At 41.4% G+C, this 19,272-nt stretch overlaps 1 protein-coding gene across 8 annotated transcripts in view; it reads right to left on the reverse strand.

Annotated features, from left to right (window-relative positions):
* Window positions 1-19,272, reverse strand: part of nek1 (NIMA-related kinase 1) — a 119,811-nt gene that overhangs the window by 27,168 nt on the left and 73,371 nt on the right. For all 8 annotated transcript variants that reach the window (XM_052019754.1, XM_052019753.1, XM_052019748.1 and 5 more), the window contains 7 exons: window positions 17,744-17,975; window positions 13,413-13,574; window positions 12,946-13,191; window positions 6,435-6,549; window positions 5,044-5,144; window positions 3,129-3,346; window positions 2,050-2,198 (listed from right to left, as the gene is read on the reverse strand). In XM_052019754.1, the coding sequence (XP_051875714.1) occupies window positions 2,050-2,198; window positions 3,129-3,346; window positions 5,044-5,144; window positions 6,435-6,549; window positions 12,946-13,191; window positions 13,413-13,574; window positions 17,744-17,975 (1,223 nt within the window). The remainder of the gene's footprint in view (window positions 1-2,049; window positions 2,199-3,128; window positions 3,347-5,043; window positions 5,145-6,434; window positions 6,550-12,945; window positions 13,192-13,412; window positions 13,575-17,743; window positions 17,976-19,272) is intronic.

Raw genomic sequence — 19,272 nt, forward strand, 5'->3', positions numbered from 1 at the left:
AGAGTTCTTTTAATTTGTTCATTTTACAGGATCTTTATGTTACTGGCAAAACCAGCATTTATTTGTCATCCTTACTTGCCCTTCAGAAGGTTGAGCAGGCTTCTTAAATGACTTCTGGTGAAGTGACTCCAACAATGCAGTTGGGTAGCAAGTTAGAGGATTTAGTGATGTCAGCGCTACTTCCTATTTATCGGTTCATGCTTGAATGTTGTCTGGATCATGCTGCATGCAGAAATGTACTGCTGAGGAGCTAACACTGTGCCATCATCTCCATTTCTGACCTTATGATGGAAAGAAGGTGGATCGTCATTGAAAAAAGCTAAAAAATGGTTTGGCCCAGGACACTGGCCTGAGGAACTCCTACAGTGACATCATGGGATTGATGATGATTGCCTGCCAACAACCACAGCCATCTCCATACATGGAGGTACAACTCCAGCTGTTGGAGATTTTATTTTCCTCTATTCCCAAGTCTGACCAGGTTCTTGATAACAAGGGCAGTCACTCTCACTTTATCTCTGGAATTCAGCTCCTTGGTCCTTGCTTGGACCAAGGCTATGGCGAATTCTGGAGCCCAGTGATTCTGGCAATAGTGAGCAGGTTATTGGAGAGTTGTACCATCTGACAACATTTCTATCACTTTGATCACGATTGGCAGTAATTAACTAATTGGATTTTCCTCTGTTTTGTGAGCAAGACATATCCAAGTTATTTTATGTGGACGGTTATAGGGCTGAAGATTACAGAGATTAGGAGGAGCAAAATACTAGATATCAGAAAACCAGAAAGTGGATTTTTATTAGATCTTTAGTTATTAAAAATGTAAAATTAGATCTTTAGCCTGGATCCTGCTCATAAAAGCCAGCAATATCACATGAATGCCAACAAGTTCAGGACTTCAGTGCAGGCATATCTGAACTTAGATGTCCCAAATTTGCTAGCAGTGAATTTATCACAAGTCTCTCCTGTTGAACTCCACAGTGGAGCACAAACTCGTTGGAATTCTCCAATGTTAATGCTGAAGAAACCTGCTTATGGATCATGGCATGGGATCCCCATGAAAGCAGAGCAAAGGAAAATCAGTGTGTTGGACTAACCATGTTTCTCAAGGAAAAGATACGTTGAGGGTTTCAGAAGCAGTTGACTCTGGGCAGGAATGGCGATGTGTGAAATTACAGAGATAGCACTTTATAACCCCAAGATTCCGCAGTCTAGTTCAGTTTCAGATAGCTCTGGGGAGTTGGGCGAGAGAATGGAGCTTGCAGCCATTGAAAGAGGTTTATGATGGGGATGGAAGGTGATGGCTTCAGTCTTGTGAACATTTTTGCTCACCTCATTCCGTTCTGGATATCAACCAAAAAGTTACAATTTTGGCAGTGGAGTATTCAGGAGGGGTAGTGATGGCATAAAACTGGGTGTTGGAGTGGTCAAAATGTGGAGGACACTACAACATGTATGCTAAGAGGAAGTTAAGTAGTCACGTGAGGGAGAAGGATAGAAAGTTCTGATAGATGAAGAGGGTAGGAGGGGGCTCAGGAGGAAGGGCTGAAGTGGTCTGCTTCTGAACTATAAACTTTATACCCAAAGTAATATCGTGCCACACAACAGCAGCTGTTGTAATTTAAAACTGCAAAGGAGTTGCAACAAGTCAATGGATGTTGTCTCTTTGGTTACCCATGATCCAAGAAATGACTTTGGAAACATTTTCATTAATAAATAAAGAGAAGGTTGTAGCAATAGTCAACTCAAAGATGAGTGCAGTACTCGAGGGTCATATTCAATGCAAGATTAAAATAACAATAGAACACAGAACAGTATAGCACAGGAAAGGCCCTTTCACCCATGATGTCTGCACCGAACATGATGCTGAATTAAACCAAATCTTTCTGCCCGTTTTCTAATGATTTTCAACCTTTCTGAGACACCAAAGCTAGACATTTGAAGTGAGGGTCTTTCCCCAATTATTTTCTGAAGCAGCGAATTTAAATATAAAAAAAAACACTTGAACGGTGCTTTGTAAAGAACAAATCAGCAAAATTGCATACGCACGTGTCTGAATCTGATTGATACTCGTCCTTGATGGGCTCATCTTCTATATCATCCAGTTCAAGATTATCCTCAGGGGCATCTGGTGCACTGTCATCCATGTACGTCTTGAACATTTTATTGAGGTCAGGGAGTGAGCAGGTCCTCAGCATCTGTGGAGGAAGAAAGTGTATGGTGCATTTCATCTTCCAGAAGGAAAAGGGTACACACATGATTGAGATACAGTGGAGGATCAAATCGGTTAGGAAAAAAGGCAACAGGTCATTTAGTCTAGCACACATTGGGATCTCTACAGTGACCTTTCTTTTGGTTCAGCCAGTGTTCAACTGGAAACAGCCACTTGACTTTGAGAACAAAGCCAATTGCACAGGCCTACAAACATACAATCCACTTCAACAAAACTGTAGTCTAAGTAAAGGCATCTGAAGTAACAAATGATAAGAACAAAACTGCAGATAGGCCAATCTTCCCAGCAAACAAAATTACTTTTGGTTGCATTTCCCTCACCATTTGAAACCCTTTTCAGTTCATTCCCCACTTCCAACTTATGCAGCTTTGTTTCTGAGCTCAGTCACAAGCCTGCTCCGCATCTGAACCATTTACACACACAGTAAACAGGATTAGCATCAACGATCATCTCTAGAGTAAGTGACCAGATGAGCAAATGAAGACAGATTTAAAATCGGAAACAACCCTGTGCTTTCCCCAGTTAGATATCCAACATCCCATTGTGCAAACCACAAACTTGTCAGCTAATCACCTCTCTCAGGTTGTCGAAAGCTGTACAAAAATTTGAAGTATGAAATTCATAGATCATCCACAGGCAACAAGGTTTATACCTGGTTTATCTAGCTCCTCCTCTGATAAAATATAGTGTACTGGATGCTGCACTGCCTCCTCATGCATCCACTATGGACCATACAATGTCTGGTTAGTGGTGGCCTCTGCTCCTGATTGAAAATTGCTGCTACATTCCAATAGGCACAAGCTGATCCCATCTTTGTGACACTGAAAGTTGCCACCATTTCCTCTGCCACGTTCAACAGTGCTGCAAGATATTACACTGCACAGGATTTCCATACCTTTGGGTTGTTTGCGTCGAACAATCCAGTTGACAACCCAATCAACAGAGACTGTTTGCCTTTGGAGTTTGCTGGAGATAAGGACCAGGACAATGGCTTGGATCCTGGTGCCTCTTCCTGAGAGGATTCCCTCGACAACATGGCTGCTGCTCTGTCCTGCAAGGGTGGCATCTTCTGGAAAAATGGTTCACTTTGTGGGGTTTCACTAGCGCAACCCTCTGTTTAACAAGAAAGAAAGATTTGAGTACAGGAGATGATAATGTGCCTGGTTGTATTAATAGAAACAAAGTTGAAAAAAAAACTAAAAATTGGTTACGGGAATTTCTTTTTAAATTTACTACAAGATTTTACGTCAGTTGCTCAGCAATCTAGAACTAATCAGAGATTAAGATTCAGAAGGAAAAATATCCACACGAGGTATTGAGCTGACTTGACAAGGTTAACTAATTCAGCAAAGCCATAGAAAGGGTGCAGAGGAGATTTACAAGGATGTTGCCTGGATTGGGGAGCGTGCCTTATGAAAACAGGTTGAGTGAACTCTGCCTTTTCTCCTTGGAGCGACGGAGGATGAGGGGTGACCTGATAGAGGTGTATAAGATGATGAGAGGCATTGATTGGGTAGATAGTCAGACGCTTTTTCCCAGGGCTGAAATGGTTGCCACGAGAGGACACAGGGTTAAGGTGCTGCGGAGTAGGTATAGAGGAGATGTCAGGGGTAAGTTTTTTTTACTCAGAGAGTGGTGAGTGCGTGGAATGGGCTACCAGCAACGGTGGTGGAGGTGGATACGATAGGGTCCTTTAAGAGACTTTTGGATAGGTACATGGAGCTTAGAAAAATAGAGGGCTATGGGTAAGCCTAGTAATTTCTAAGGTAGGGACATGTTCAGTGCAGCTTTGTGGGCCGAAGGGCCTGAATTGTGCTGCAGGTGTTCTGAAAAGCAACAGGCTATCAGGTAATTGGGTTATAGAATCATACAGTATTGAAACAGGCCCTTCATCCCACTGTGTCCATGCTGGCCATCAAGTACCTACCTATACTAATCCCAGTTTCTAGCATTCCATCAATGTATCTGCACTGTGCAATGAATTGATCTGTACAAACTGTATGCAAGACAAGTTTTTCCACTGTACCTCAGTACAAGTGACAATAATAAACCAATACCATGCCACTGCATTTCAAGTGTAATAGGTAATTGGTTTATTATTATCACTTGCACCAAGATAGTGAAAGCTTTGTTTGAAAAGCATGCCATCCAGACAGTTCATGCCATGAGTACATTGAGACAGTAAAAAAAGAAAACAAAACAGAATGTAGAACATAGTGTTACAGTTACAGAGCAAGTGCAGTGCAGGTAGACAAATAAAGTGCAAGGGCTATGAGGTAGATTGAGAGGTCCATTTAAGAGTCTTAAAACAACAGGTTAGAAACTGTCCTTGAGCCTGTTGTTACATGTCCTGAAGCTTTTGCACCTTCTGCCTGACGTTCATCTAAATACTTCTTAAACGTGAGAGTCCCTGCCTCTACCACCCCGCTCAAGCAATGCATTGTAGATTTCAACCACCCGAGAGGTGATTTTTTTTAAAAACTTAAATCCTCCTTAAATTTCTTACCTTAAACCAATGCCCTCTGGTTATAGACACCTCAGCTCATGGGAAAGTTTCTACTATCTACCCATTGTTGAACTCATAACTTTGTACACCTCAGTCAGGTACTCGCCTCAGTAGCCTGCTCCAAGGTGAACAAACTCAGCCCACATTAGAATGGGGTCAAATTATTTCACAAATTTCTGCCCTACGACTTGAATACGTAACAAAAGGTACCAAAACAAAAATAGCAAAGTTTTTGCAAAGATTCAGGTGAAGTGGAACAAAAAAAAGTTAGCAGAGCTTAAAGCAAAAAGCAACTCAAACTGACCAGCATTCACTTTGGACTCTATTGACTCAATTGACTTTTCCTCAGCGAGTACATCAGGCTCCTGTGACTTTTCTGGTTGTGCAACAGCATCATCTAGTGGTCTATGGGGGGAAAATAAAGTAGAGTTATAGAAGGTGGTATGTGTAATGACACGTTCTCCCTGTGTCTGCGTGGGTTTCCTCTGGGTGCTCTGGTTTCCTCCCACATTCCAAAGACGTACAAGTTAGGAAGCTGTGGGCATGCTATGTTGGCGCCGGAAGCGTGGCGACACTTGCGGGCTACCCCCAGAACACTGCACGCAGAAGATGCATTTCACTGTGTGTTTCAATGTACATATGACTAATAAAGGTATCTTATCTTAGATAGTGCTTCTGGTCCACACTGACATGAATGCAAGACAAATCCCTTAACTTCGGCCCTCCATTGCAAAATTATCAATTCCTAAAAACAGGCTGCATCTCATCTTTATTTCATCTTCAAGAGAAAGAAACGTGCCTGATACAAGTTGATTTAAAAGACGCTTTGACATGGAAAGTTTTGAACATGGAACAGTACAGCACAGGACATGCCCTTCAGTCCACGACATTGTGCCGAACTAACTAAACCACTAACTCCTAATTAATCTGGTCCCTCTTCCCCGCACGTTGACCACATCCCTCCCTTCTCTGCACATTTACGTACCCATCTAAGAGTCTCTTAAATACTATGCTATCTGCCTCTACCATCACCTCTGGCAGTGCATTCCAAGCCTCCACCACTGTGTAAAAATACTTGCCTCATACATCTCTTTTGTACTTTTCCCCCTCTCACCTTAAATACGTGCCCTCTAGAACGAGGGAAAAAGATATGGCTGTCTATGATCTTCCATCCATGCATTCTGCATGAAGCTTTTCTTCAGATACAGACATATTACACTACAATTGGGGTTTGGCAACTGCATCCCTTTTACCTAAAGCATTCATTCACCTCCAGTAACTTTGCTTCTACTTGGCAAACAGATTTCCAGCATGTGGTCGAATTTATGCCAAAAAAAAATTACTTGCTTTTTCACTGAGATTTATCTCGACTCATTCAACAAGATTTCACTGCAGTTGAATTTGTGGTGCCCTCTTCCCCCATGGATAACTGAAGTTCATGAACAACCTCTTAGCTCTGCACATCGAAATAACAATACTGCACTCTGAAAGTACAACACTGGCTGAAAGCATTTTGGAGCCACCAAAGGTCATGAAAGAAATGGAATTACTTCACTATAAGAATGAAGACAACAACATTTTGATCGGTAAACACAAGGTTTAGAGAATGCATCAACTTGCACAAAATACGATGGATAATCGGCAATAGTTTATTGGAGACTCGGAAGAAAATATGAAGCTATGCATTCCATTCACCTTTCTGCATCGCTCTCTTTTTCCCATGCATCTACAGTAACTGGGGCCACCGGGACTTCATCTCGATTCATCTGCTCTCCTTCTTCAAGCGCCTCCGTTTCCAGGTCCTCTGGTTCTGGAGGGAATACAGAAAGTTATTTTAAGATATCTTCAGCAATATAAATGGTGTCAATCACTGTACCACAAAAGGTAAGCTTGTGTGTGCTTATCCCATTGCCTCCTCCAAATAAATAAAAGCTACTTCGATACTGCAATATCCAAATATATAATGCAGACATATAGGGCTTTCGGAGCTTTCCATACATCCATGGATGAAAGAATATTGACCTGAAAACACCAGCTGTTTCTCTGTAGATGACCTGCTGGCCTTTTCAGCACATTCTGTTTTTATTTAACACAAAATAAATTTAGTATTTGGGTAGAAGTATTTGCGTAAAATTGTCTGCAGATTTAGTCTCTGTTCTTAAAAATTTATTTACTTCTGCAACATTTATTTCTGCAATATGTTAACAAGAATTTTAACGTTTCTTATCATAAGAATAAGGAGGTCATGCTACCCCCTTGTGAATACTTCATATATTTCAAACAGACTGTTTGTAATGAATTTGTAACTCGTCCATTTTACCACCCATTCCACTTATTCCCTGGTCCCCTCCATATTCTTATCCCTAAACATACTCAGTAACTGAGCCCTGCAGCCTTCTGAGGCAATATTCTTTCATCCATGGACGTATGGAAATAGCTAATGGTGTTCCATTATTCAAGAAGGGAAACAGGGATAATCCTGGTAACTATAGACTGGCGAGTCTCACATCAGTGGTAGGGAAGTTACTGGAGACGATTCTTAGGGACAGAATTTATGAGTATTTGGAAAACCATAGCCTAATTAGGGACAGTCAGCATGGCTTTGTGCAGGGCAAGTCGTGCCTTACTAACTTGATTGAGTTTTTTGATGAGGTGACGAGGGTGATTGATGAAGGTAAAGCTGTGGATGTTGTCTACATGGATTTTAGTAATGTGTTTTACAAGGTCCCTTATGGGATGCTCACCCAGAAGATTAAGATGCATGGGATCCACAATGAATTGGCTGTTTGGATTCAGAACAAGTTTGCCCGTAGTAGACAGAGGGTAGTGGTCGATGGGACATATTTTAGCTGGAGGTCTGTGACTAGTGGTGTTCCTCAGGGATCCGTACTGGGACCTCTGCTGTTTGTGATGTATATAAATGACCTGGATGAAAATGTACATGAATGGGTTAGTAAGTTTGAAGATGATGTGAAGACTGGCAAAGGATATGGTAGGATATAGATCAGTTGCAGATATAGGCAGACAAATAGCAGATGGACTTCAACCTGGCCAAATGTGAAGTGTTGCACCTTGGGAGATCAAATGTAAAGAGACAGTACACTGCTAATGGCAAGACCCTTAACAGTGTTGATGATCTTGGGGTCCAAGTTCATAGCTCCTTGTAAGTGGCTACACAGGTTGATAGGGCGGTAAAGGCGGCATATGGCAAGCTTGCCTTCATTAGTCGAGGCATTGAGTTCAGGAGTCAGGAAGTTATGCTGCAGCTTTATAAAACTCCAGTTACGCTGCATCTGGAGTACTGCATTCAGTTCTGGTCGCCCCATTATAGGAAGGATGTGGAGGCTTTGGAGAGGGTGCAGAAGAGGTTTACCAGGATGCTGCCTGCATTAGAGGGCATGTGCTATGAGGATAGGTTGGACAAACTTGGGTTGTTCTCTCTGGAGCAGCAGCGGCTGAGGGGAGATCTGATAGAGGTTTATACGATTATGAGATGCATAGATATAGAGAGCCAGTAACTTTTCCCACAGGGTTGAAATGTCTAATACCAAAGGACATGGACTTAAGGTGATAGGGGGCAAGTCTGTTTTTTTTTAATATCTACACAGAGCGGTGGGTGCCTGGAATGCACTGCCTGGGGTGGTGGTGGAGGCAAATACAATAGGGGCATTCAAGAAGCTCTTAGATAGGCACATGAATGTGAGGGAAATGGTAGGATGTGGACATTGTGTAGGTAGTAGGGATTAGTTTAGTTGGGCACTTTGATTATATCTGGGGCTCAAAGTCTAAACTAGGTCCTGATTAAAAAGTTATAGACTCGAATCATTAACTCTTCTTTTCTACACAGATGCTGCCCAACTTTGAGTATTTCCAACATTCAACTGCTCAAGATATTTATGACAATCTGGATGGGCGATTGTCTAATTAACATAAAATAGGATGAAGTCATTTTCAGGTTCGCAAGCTGTAAATCATTGGGTGTCACTGTGTTCAGTGCTGAGGCCTCAACCCTTTATTATTGATTTAATTACGCTGATGAAAGCACCAACTGTATTGTATGCATTTGCTGATGATTCAAAGACAAGTTGTCAGTAATAAACCAATTCCAAAGAGTTAACAAAGTTCTGTATAAAAGACAAGCTGACAAAATATTGGAAAATTGAGTATAATATGGGGCGGTGGGAGGTCATCCACTCTGACAAGCAGAGGAGAAATGCCCAATGTTGTTTAAATTGAGAGGCTACAGAATGTTGCAACGTCAAGTATCCCGAGACACAAAATTTGCATGCATGTAATTAGGAAGATTGATGGAATGATGGCACTTATTGCAAAGGCAGTTAAGTATAAAAATTGGAAATCTTGCCACAACTGTACAGGGTAGTGATGAGACCACCCTCGAATGGTGCAAACAGTTTTGGTCTCCCTACTTAAGTCGGGATATAACTGTGTTGAAGGCAGTTCAAAGAATCCTCTCTCAGGATGATGGCGTTGCCGTATGAGGACAAACTGAGCGGGTTGGGCTTTGATTCATTGGAATAAGTGATCTTATTGATTCACGTACGATGCTGAGAAGAGAACAAAGGAGATGCTGAGGGGTTATGTTGCGAGGGAATCCAGAACTGAGGGATGAGTTTCAGAATACAGGGGGTATCCACTTAAGGCAGCTATGAGGAAGAATTTCTTTGTTCATAAGGTCTTGAATCTTGGCAATTTTCTACCCCAGAGAGGTGTGGAGGCGTAATATATTCAGGGCAGAGGAAGACAGATCTTTTGACGAGGTAAAGGGATCAATCTGTAAAATGGACAATGTCAAGATGAAAGCAGACCTGATCATATACAGCAGCACGGCAGGGTCAAAGATTATGGAGCTATTCCTGCTCCTATTTCTTATACAAACACATGAATTAGGAGCAAGAGCAGGATATTTGGCCATTCATGCCTGCTTCACGTGTTTGTTTCTCTCCACCCATTCCCGTCTGTAACAAAATATGCTGTTTTCAGCTTTTGATCAAGAATCCTTGACATGAAATGTCGACTGTGTTTCTCTTCTTCTGGATGCTGCCATTCCTGCTGAGTCTTCCAACATTCTCTTGTTTTGTTATTAAGTTTGGTATCATTGATTAACTACAACATTTTCAGGAGGAGGAAATCCATCTCAAGCAACCAGGTTAAGTTCAAACTGTAAAATTTACATAAGATTACAATGGGTGGAAGCAATATTAAGAAAAAAAATGTTCTGAGGTCCACAGATATTCTCACAATTCTGATTATTAAGATGTGAAAAAGTGACAAAATGTGAATAGCAGCAAAATAATACTGAGATGTCTCAAACAAGCCCTGAATATAAACATGTGACGAGATTAATTAAACTGAAGGTACAATTAACACAGGCCAGATACATCCAACATTCCTACACTTGCAATGAAGTGAATAGAAGCACTTGCCAGACTGAAATAGAAAGGCATACCACCCAAGTAAAATGTTAGTTTTAACACCTCAGCTGGTGCAGTTCCTAAACACTAAGCTATGCAATAAGCGGGTGTTCTATATTTTAAAAAAAGGTAGAAGGAAAAACAGTTGGTGGAAACTAGCCATTTGGAAATTATATACTTAATACCTTAAAAACAGTCATCTCCCTTGAGCAACAGCAGAAAAAAATGTTTCAGGGGAAAAGTGGTTTCAGTTACTTTTCCAGCTTAAAAATGGCACTGCAGCAAAAACAATGTCCAAAATGAGCAAATGTAGAACAGATCCACCTTCTAAATTTCAGATCTTCCTTCTTCTCCATGGTGGGACATTTCTGGCGGGTTCAGTGCTGGGCACCAATTTAAGTTCTGGTTCATTTTAAAAAAGTTACTTGTGCCCATGTAATTTATAGAATTCAGAGCACAGAAATGGGTTATTCCCATTGTACAAAGGGTTGCTTGCTGCAGCAGTCAAAGTTGAAACTAACAGAAACCAAATAAGAAGTGTAATCATTGTCTATGACTATTTTACAGTACTCCATGCAGCACCCAACATCAATGTTCACTGAATTTAATCCAAGATGTATTCTGTCACAAACAGCATTGCAATTCATTTGTGAACAGTAATAGAGTCAAACAGCAGAGAACCAGGTCCTTCAGCCCAATGAGTCTGTGCTAACCACAAGACAGTTAATTACACTGATTCCATTTTAGAAGATACAAAAGCTTGAAAGCACATACCACCAGACTCAAGGACAGCTTCTATCCTGCGGTTCTAAGACTATTGAACGATTCCCTGGTACGATAAGATAGACTCTTGACCTCACAATATACCTCGTCGTGGCCTTGCACCTTATTGTCCACCTGCATTGCACTCTGTAACTGTAACACTTTATTCTACATTTTGTTATTACTTTTCCCTTGTACTACCTCAATGTACTGATGTGATGAGATGATCTGTATGGATGGCATGCAAAACAAAGTTTTTCACTGTACCTCGGTACATGTGACAATAATAAACCAATTTACCAATTATCCTACCAACTGTCCCCAGAATCTACCACTCAACTACACACTAGGGGCAGTTTACATGCCCAATTAACCCACCAACCTGCACATCTTTGGGATGTGAAAGGAAACTGAAGCACTCAGGGGAAATCCATGCAGTGACAAGGAGAACATGGAAACTCCATACACAGCACCAGAAGTCAATAATGAACCCGGGTCACTGAAGCTGTGAGGCAGTAGATCCATTAGCTGCGTCACTGTACCATCCCCAAACCACAGTTGTGACTGTAAATATAATTCCTGGGAACCTTCAATGCATGGGAGTAGTTGTACAGTAAACCCTGTTGCCAAGTATCAGTCCTGTCTGCCCCTCAGGTGGACATTAAAGTTCTCATTGCACTTTATTAAAGAAAAGGAACAGGCCGATGTTTATCCCTCAGTCAAGAGCACCAAACCAGATTATTTACTCATGTGGTCATTGTTTGTTGGAGCCTTGCTATATGCAAACCGATTTCCCACAATCCATTACAAATACCACTTCAAAGAGTACGTCCAGTTATACAATACCCTGGGATATCTTGAGATAGTTCAAAGGCACAATACAAGATATTTACTCATTAGTCACATGTATATCGAAACACAGTGAAATGCATCTTTTGCGTAGAGTGTTCTGGGGGCAGCCTGCAAGTGTCACCACACTTCTGGCGCCTACATAGCATGCCCACAACTTCCTAACCCGTACGTCTTTGGAATGTGGGAGGAAACCAGAGCACCCAGAGGAAACCCACGCAGACCAGTTAGTTCTTTACCTTAACACAAAGTATCACATTCAAAATAATCAATGGGTAAAATTTCATTGTCAACCAATTCTAGGTGAAGAATGTACACAATCGATTACAATTAACTACATGAGAAGCTACTTAATAACATGGAGACTTAAGAGACTACAGATGCTGGAATCTGGAGCAAAAACAAAACAAAACTGCTGGAGGAACTCAGTGAGTCAGGGAGCATCTAGAGAGGGAAATGGAGGGATTTAGCAGTCCAGATGAAGGGTCTCAACCTGAAATGCCCATTTCCCTCTACAGTTGCTGCCTGACCCGCTGAGTTCCACAAGCAGTTTTTTTTTCCCACATTGCCAAGTGCCATGAATACATGGATGGATACAAATTGAGAGCTTTCCAACTCTGCTAAAATTATATTCAGTTCTTTTGCTCTGTTAAACGAGGCCACAACTGGAGCTTTGCATCCAACTCCAGTTACCATATTCTGAAGGACATGAAGGCCCAAGAGAAGGTTCAGAAAAGATTAATGAGAATTATTTCAGGTCTGAGAGCTTTCAACTTTCATATGGAAATTGAAAAGCTTGGGTTGTTTTTCTTGGAATAAGGAAGGTTGACAAGAGATTTGAGTGTAAAAGATCATTACTGGTCGAGACTCTGGAATTAGAGGGAAGCTGGTCCCATTATCAGATGGTTCAAGGAACATGACTGAAATAGGGGGAAAAGATACAAGAGGGATGAGAGTAATCCCGATTCTATTCCGTTTGTAATGGCAATACAAGATACTTGCAGCACAAATATAGGCCATTTAACCCAAAAGGTTCAGGCCAAAGTTGATTTTCTATACGGACTCAAACCACTCTTCATCCTATTTGTATCAATTATTCCTTGCAGCGGCACAATCGTCTAACATCTCACAAACAATTAGTGGCATCAGGAAAAAATAATTACCTTCTATCTTGTCTTCAAACACTGATGGTTTTGATATTAGAATAGATACTTCCTTTGACTGTACAGTCTCTTCTCTTGAAAGGTCTTTGATTTTGGTTTCCATTGTGTCCCCTGCTGTGGATGTCTGACTAGTACCAGCCACAGAAGTTTGAACAGCTTCGTTAAATGCTTTATGATCAATGGTGCCATTTACTGCATCGATTACCATTGTGAGCGCCAGGTCAACTTCAGCCAAAGGGCCTTTTGCTGGTTAGAAACAGAGGGTAAATATACAAACTGAACACCTCAGATTTTCATTCTGAACCAAAACCACTGTCAGGAGGTCAAGGTTGGAATCTGCAGAAACCTTTTCAGTCATAGACCAAGGTTAAATAAATACCAAAAAATATCAAGTTATTCTGCAAAACATGGATAATGTTGACCTCCATCTCCTCAAGACAATAATTGTTACGTTTTCAGTTACTTACCATTATTTTCAGTGGATATTGTATCCAACAACATCCCTGTCTGAATTTGTAAATCTGCTTCCCCTAACACTTTCAAAACTGTGTCAGAAGGTTCTTTCTCCCATACTTTGCGGGGTTCATCTTTAATTAACAATTTAATAACTTCTCCCGATGTCTGACATGCTGTTAAAAGTAAATAAAAAAAACACTTCATTAATTGGTTGGACAACTGTTCAGTGAAGAGTGACAAAAATCAATTCACACTTCAAACTTCCGGACCCAACTCACTCCCATTATAATCCTCACCAATTATCAAACATTACTGTAACCAAATGTCAGTCCTTGCTTCTAAACTCCCCCTTGGCTGACCTTGCTGATAGAAAGCGATGAGCAGGTGTACGTGCTCAATTCACACATCGGCAAATACAGAATAACTCTGCTGTCATTGTTCTATTATTCTATCTGAAACCAGTCAGTTGAAAGAAAGTCAATGATATTAGATGATGATTCATAAATTGAAAAAAAAGCTACAAAGACCAAAAATTTAAAGCAAAAACTCAGCAGCATGATTTATCAATGATCAGACAGATAAAAAGATGGATAATCGAAGATCAAAGAACCTTCAATGCTGTGAAATGGAACAGAGAACAGTACAGCACAGTACGGACCCTTCGGCCCACGACGTTGTGCCGACCGATACAAACCTACTCCATGATCAATCTATCCCTTTCCTCCTACACAGCCCATGACCCTCCATTTTTCTTACATCTACGTACCTATCAAAGTGTCTCTTAAATGTCCCTATTGTATCAGCCTCTACCACCACCCCAGCAGTGCGTTCCAGGCACCTACCACTCTGTGTTTAAAAAAAAACACCTACCTCTGACATCTCCCCTAAATTTCCCTCCTCTCACCTTAAAGATGTCCTCTGGTATTGGCCATTGCCACACCGGGAAAAAAGGTGCTGGCTGTCCACTCCATCTATGCCTCTCAATCTTATACACCTCTATCTTCCTCTATCACTCCATCACTTCAAAGAGAAAAGCCCTAGCTCGCTTAACTTTTCCTCACAAGACATGCTCTCTATTCCAGGCAGCACCTGGTAAATCTCCAGTACACCCTCTCTAAAGCTTCTACATCCTTCCTATAATGAGGCAACCAGAACTGAACACAATACTCCAAGTGTGGTCTAACCAGAGTTTTACAGAGCTGCAACATTACCTCGTGGCTCTTGAACTCAGTCCCTTGACTAATGAAGGCTAGCACACCATATGCCTTCTTAACCACCCTATCGACTTACGCTGCAACTTTGAGGGATCTATGGAATTGGACCCCAAGATCCCTCTATTCCTCCACATTGCTGAGAATCCTGCCATTAACCTTGTACTCTGCCTTCAAGTTCGATCTTACAAAGTGTATCACTTCACACTTTTCCAGATTGAACTCCACCTGCCACTTCTCCGCCCAACTCTGCATCCTATATCCTGTTGTAACCTACGATAACCTTCTACACCATCCACAACACTTCCAACCTTTGTGTCATCTGCAAACTTACAAACCCACCCCTCCACTTCCCCATTCAAAGCTCAACATCTATGTTCCATTCAACCACTTTTCCTCACCCAACCCAATCGGTACATATTTCTATTCTTCTCTCTCCCTCATTGAGTTGTCTAACTTATTCCCCTCACCAACTGCCCCCCCCCCTCCAACCCACCCAAGTTGAGACTTCTAACTATGGTTGCTCATTTCCCTCCAGGAGCTTCAAGCAGCAGAACAGTCCATTGTACAACATTTTAGAACATGGTGCTGGCTCAACAAGCAGAGTGATTCTCATGTCCTGTGTTTCTATGAACCCTACCTCTACTTCCAAACTTATCAGCAGGAATGATGTGCTGTCAAGTTGTATGAGAGCTTATCTAAAGATGTAATGTGCGAGTTGAACCAAAACAGTTTAGAAGAGTGAATCTATGCATGAGGACTGCTGCAATAGAGGCAAGGAGAAGATTCCATTCAAAACACAAAATGCAATTTCTGATATTTTAACAGTAACTGAAGTTTTTCCAGTACTAAAGGAATAATGGCTTGCACCTTTTTTTTATTCAAGGCTTCACGGTGGTCCAATATTTCTGTCAACCAGCAGCAGAGGTGAGATACGATATAAAAAATGTCTTTTTTTGTTTCAATGTTATAAAACTATATGTAAACTATTCCATAACTAATTCAAACATAGTTATACTAGTATTCAAGTAATGCATTTTTATGAATTCAGAAGAGTTTTCTCATTGTTTCTCTGTATACAAATCACTGAAAGTTAACATGTCAGTAACAGTAAGCAATTAGAAAGAAATTGTATGTTGGCCTTCCATGCACAAGGATTTGAATACATCTTGTGCAATTATTTAGGGCCCTGTGGAATACTGTGTGCAGAGTTCATCTCTTTACCAAAAGAGAGGGTAAACTCACTACAGTTATATAGGGCCCTTGTGAGCTCACATCTGGTGTATTGTGTAGAATTTGGTCTCAATTTACCTGAAACAAAAGGGTATGTTTGCTTTTGAGGGAATGAAGGGAAGATTCACCAGAATGGCTCTATGGATGGTGGATCTGTTATCAGAGGAGAAATTGAGTAGACTGGGCCTCTCTTCTCTCCAGTTAAGAATAAGTGACTTCACTGAAACGTACAACATTCTTGGAGAAAATAGATATTCAATGGGTAGATCTTGGGAGGTTGTTTCCTGGGATATGAAGTCTAGAACCAGGGTGAAATTAGTAAAAATTTCTTCACATGGAGGGTGTCGAAGCTTTGGAATTCTCTACCCTCGCAAACTGTGGACACTGAGCCATTAACTAGAGAGATTCAAAAGGAAGATGAGTCGATTTCTGGATTTTGAAGGAATCAAGAGATATGGGGAGTGGGCAGGAAAATGATACAAGTAGAACATCAGCCATCACCTTGCGGAATGGTGCTGCAGGCTTAAGGGGCCAAATGGCTTATTTCTTACGTATCGAGGAACTGCACCAAATACAGGGCACGTTAACTCCTTCCCATGGGGAATAGGAACTGCCTTATTGCAAGAGATAAGAAAATTACGTCTATCGTCTCTTGTGTTGGAGTTTAGAAGAATGAGAGAGAACCTTATCGAAATATGAATAATTCTTAAAAGGCTTGACAGGGTAGATGCAGGGATGATGTTTCTTCTTGCTGGGTTCAAAGAACAAGTGGTCACAACTCAGAACAAGGATCATTAGAATTTTCTACCCAGGGGCTGCAGAGGCGCAGTTGCTGAATACACTCAAAACAGATTAACAGATTTTTGTCTATTAAGGAAATCAAAGAATCTGAGCTTATTACAGGAAAGTAGCATTGTAGTAAAACATCAGCCATGATCTGATTGAAAACTGGAGCAGGAGTGAGGAGTCAAGTGGCCTATTTTCCTGCTTTTATTTCTTATGCTTAAGCATTTGCCATTTCTGCAATGATAATATGCTGCAGCACAGAGAGCACATGAATTGACAGGACATTCGTTTCGCAGTTTGTTTTCTCAAACAATAGGAAAGGCACGACTTAAAAAAAACACACATTAATTGAGCAAGATATTACCCAATGAACACTTCCAGCTAAACAGGATTTTTTAAAGCTAAGATGAAAAATTTTTAAGACAGGGAAAGCTAATTAACTTGTTTGGGAGCTTTCAAATCACAATATTAGTTTGTTTAACCAAACAGAAAGGTATCTGTTCTTTTCAAATTAATAGAAGTCAGGGACAAGTTGCCAAGGCCAAGCATCGGGGAGCCTGAAGTGAGGAGAGGCACTGTTGGTTTAACAAGTTACCAGTGCACAAATTTATAATTTATCCGGATCACCAGAAACATCAAAATAATGGCTCACAGTGGAGACACAGGAGACTGCAGATGCTGGAATCTGGAGCAACGCTACCTGCTGGAGGAACTCAAGTGGGTCAAGCAGCATCTGTGGGAGGAAAGGAATTGCCGATGTTTCAGGTCGAAACTCTGCATCAGGGTGGATCGCAGGGTTTCTGATGCAGGGTTTCAACAATTCCTTTCCTCCCTCAGATGCTGCCCGACCCACCAAGTTCCTCCAGCAGATTGTTGCTAAATGGTTCATGGTGTTATGGGCAACTGAATAGGGAATAACCAGCCTCTAAGTATCACGATGTTTAGGTCAACATTGAGCAAAGCCTTATGAGATGTAGCTTTAATGAACAAGGCAATATCCATTGGTGTTCCTTTCTGTGCGACCTCCACACTCCCCTCCAGCCTTATTGTGGATACAATCAAATCCCTCTCTACAACTGCTTTTGTGGGTAAAGCTGTAAATGCTTCCTTACTCTCATCCTTGATTCCTGAGCAAGTTTCTTCGAGGGTTAGCTGCGCGAGAGGAATCATGGGCGGAGGCTCTGCTTCCCATTTTTTCCTTTCCCCTGCCAGGTGGGGTCCGTCCTCCAGCTGCTCTCCAGTAGAAGTCACTGCACCTTCCCCTTGCAACACTGCATTTGAATCATGGTTTCCCTGAGCTTTGATGTTCTGATTTAACCTGCGCAAAATCTCTTGCTTTTCCTTCTGAAAGGACAACACATGAACAACAATTTGTTATTTTCTGAGGAACTCCACCCAACTATATTCCAATCTATGCCATAATTCAGGAAATCAGATATTCAGAAATATAGAGCAAGTGGAAATGTCACAAGGCGTCTTGTTTTGAGAACAATGTACAGAGAATAAAGTTCAACTGATTAAGTAAAGAATAAGCCAAATGACATTGATCAATATTCCTCCATGTTTGTGTTTCAGAGCTTGGGAGTTCCTAGCATGGGCACGAAGGGGTGGGGAAAAGCACCAAGAATGTGCTGTAGACAGCACCAGCTTCTCTGAAGTGAAGCTGAAAATTCTGTGCCAGAGAGTGAACGCAAATCACTCATGAAAGTGTCATCAAGCAGTGAAATACACTGGAATCCTACTTCCAGCGTCAGAAAATGCAATGGATTGCTCAAAAGAGCAACATTTCAACTTTTGATTTCTGTGGCAGCAGGGTCTGCAGCTGCAATTCACTGCTGGCCACCGCTGTCTTCAATTAACTAATTGCTGCAGCAGAACAGGACACAGCTGCGCAGCTTCAATTGACTGCGGTTCTCACATACTGAAGGCAGCTCAATTCATAGTACTTAATAATTGTTGCAACAGCAGGAGAAACAGAACTAGATTAGTGGCTTCAGCTGACTGCTGGTAATTGCAGATCATGCTATTAGTATGGGCTCAGGTGAACACGAGGTCACAAGCACAAAAGAGTGGAATTGTCAGTTTTATGGGCAGGGACTTGTTCAAGTGAATGCTTGTAAAATGGCTGAAGGCTTAAATCACACGCTTGTAAATTCCTTGACGTTCAGCGCTATTTCATGATGTTCTGTCTAGATTAACCTAATACCTGGGTGGAACTTGTGCAGAAATTCCGAACACAAATGATAAGTAATGTTTTTACGTGCATAGCACCTTTCGTGACCTCGGTTTTGCAACCAATGAAGTGCATTTGGAGTACACACTTGCAATATCAGAAATGCAGCCAGAAATTTACAGATTTCAAGCTCTTTGAAAAAAGGTAATGCAATAATGTTCAGACTTTTATTAATGATAGATGAGCAAATGCTGTTTAGAAGACTAGGACTGACCCCTGCTCCTCATGGGATCTTTGATGTACATCTGAGAAAGCAAATAGGGCCTTGGTTTAACATTTCATCAGAAAGGCAGCACTTCTGGCAATGTAACATTCCCTGAGTACTGCACTGGAGTGTCAGACGAGATATACATCAGTCCTGATGCAGGGTCTCAACCAGAAATGTTGACAATTCCTTCCCCTTCCTGG

Source organism: Pristis pectinata, chromosome 7, assembly GCF_009764475.1.
Source record: "Pristis pectinata isolate sPriPec2 chromosome 7, sPriPec2.1.pri, whole genome shotgun sequence".
Classification (NCBI taxonomy): Eukaryota; Metazoa; Chordata; class Chondrichthyes; order Rhinopristiformes; family Pristidae; genus Pristis; species Pristis pectinata.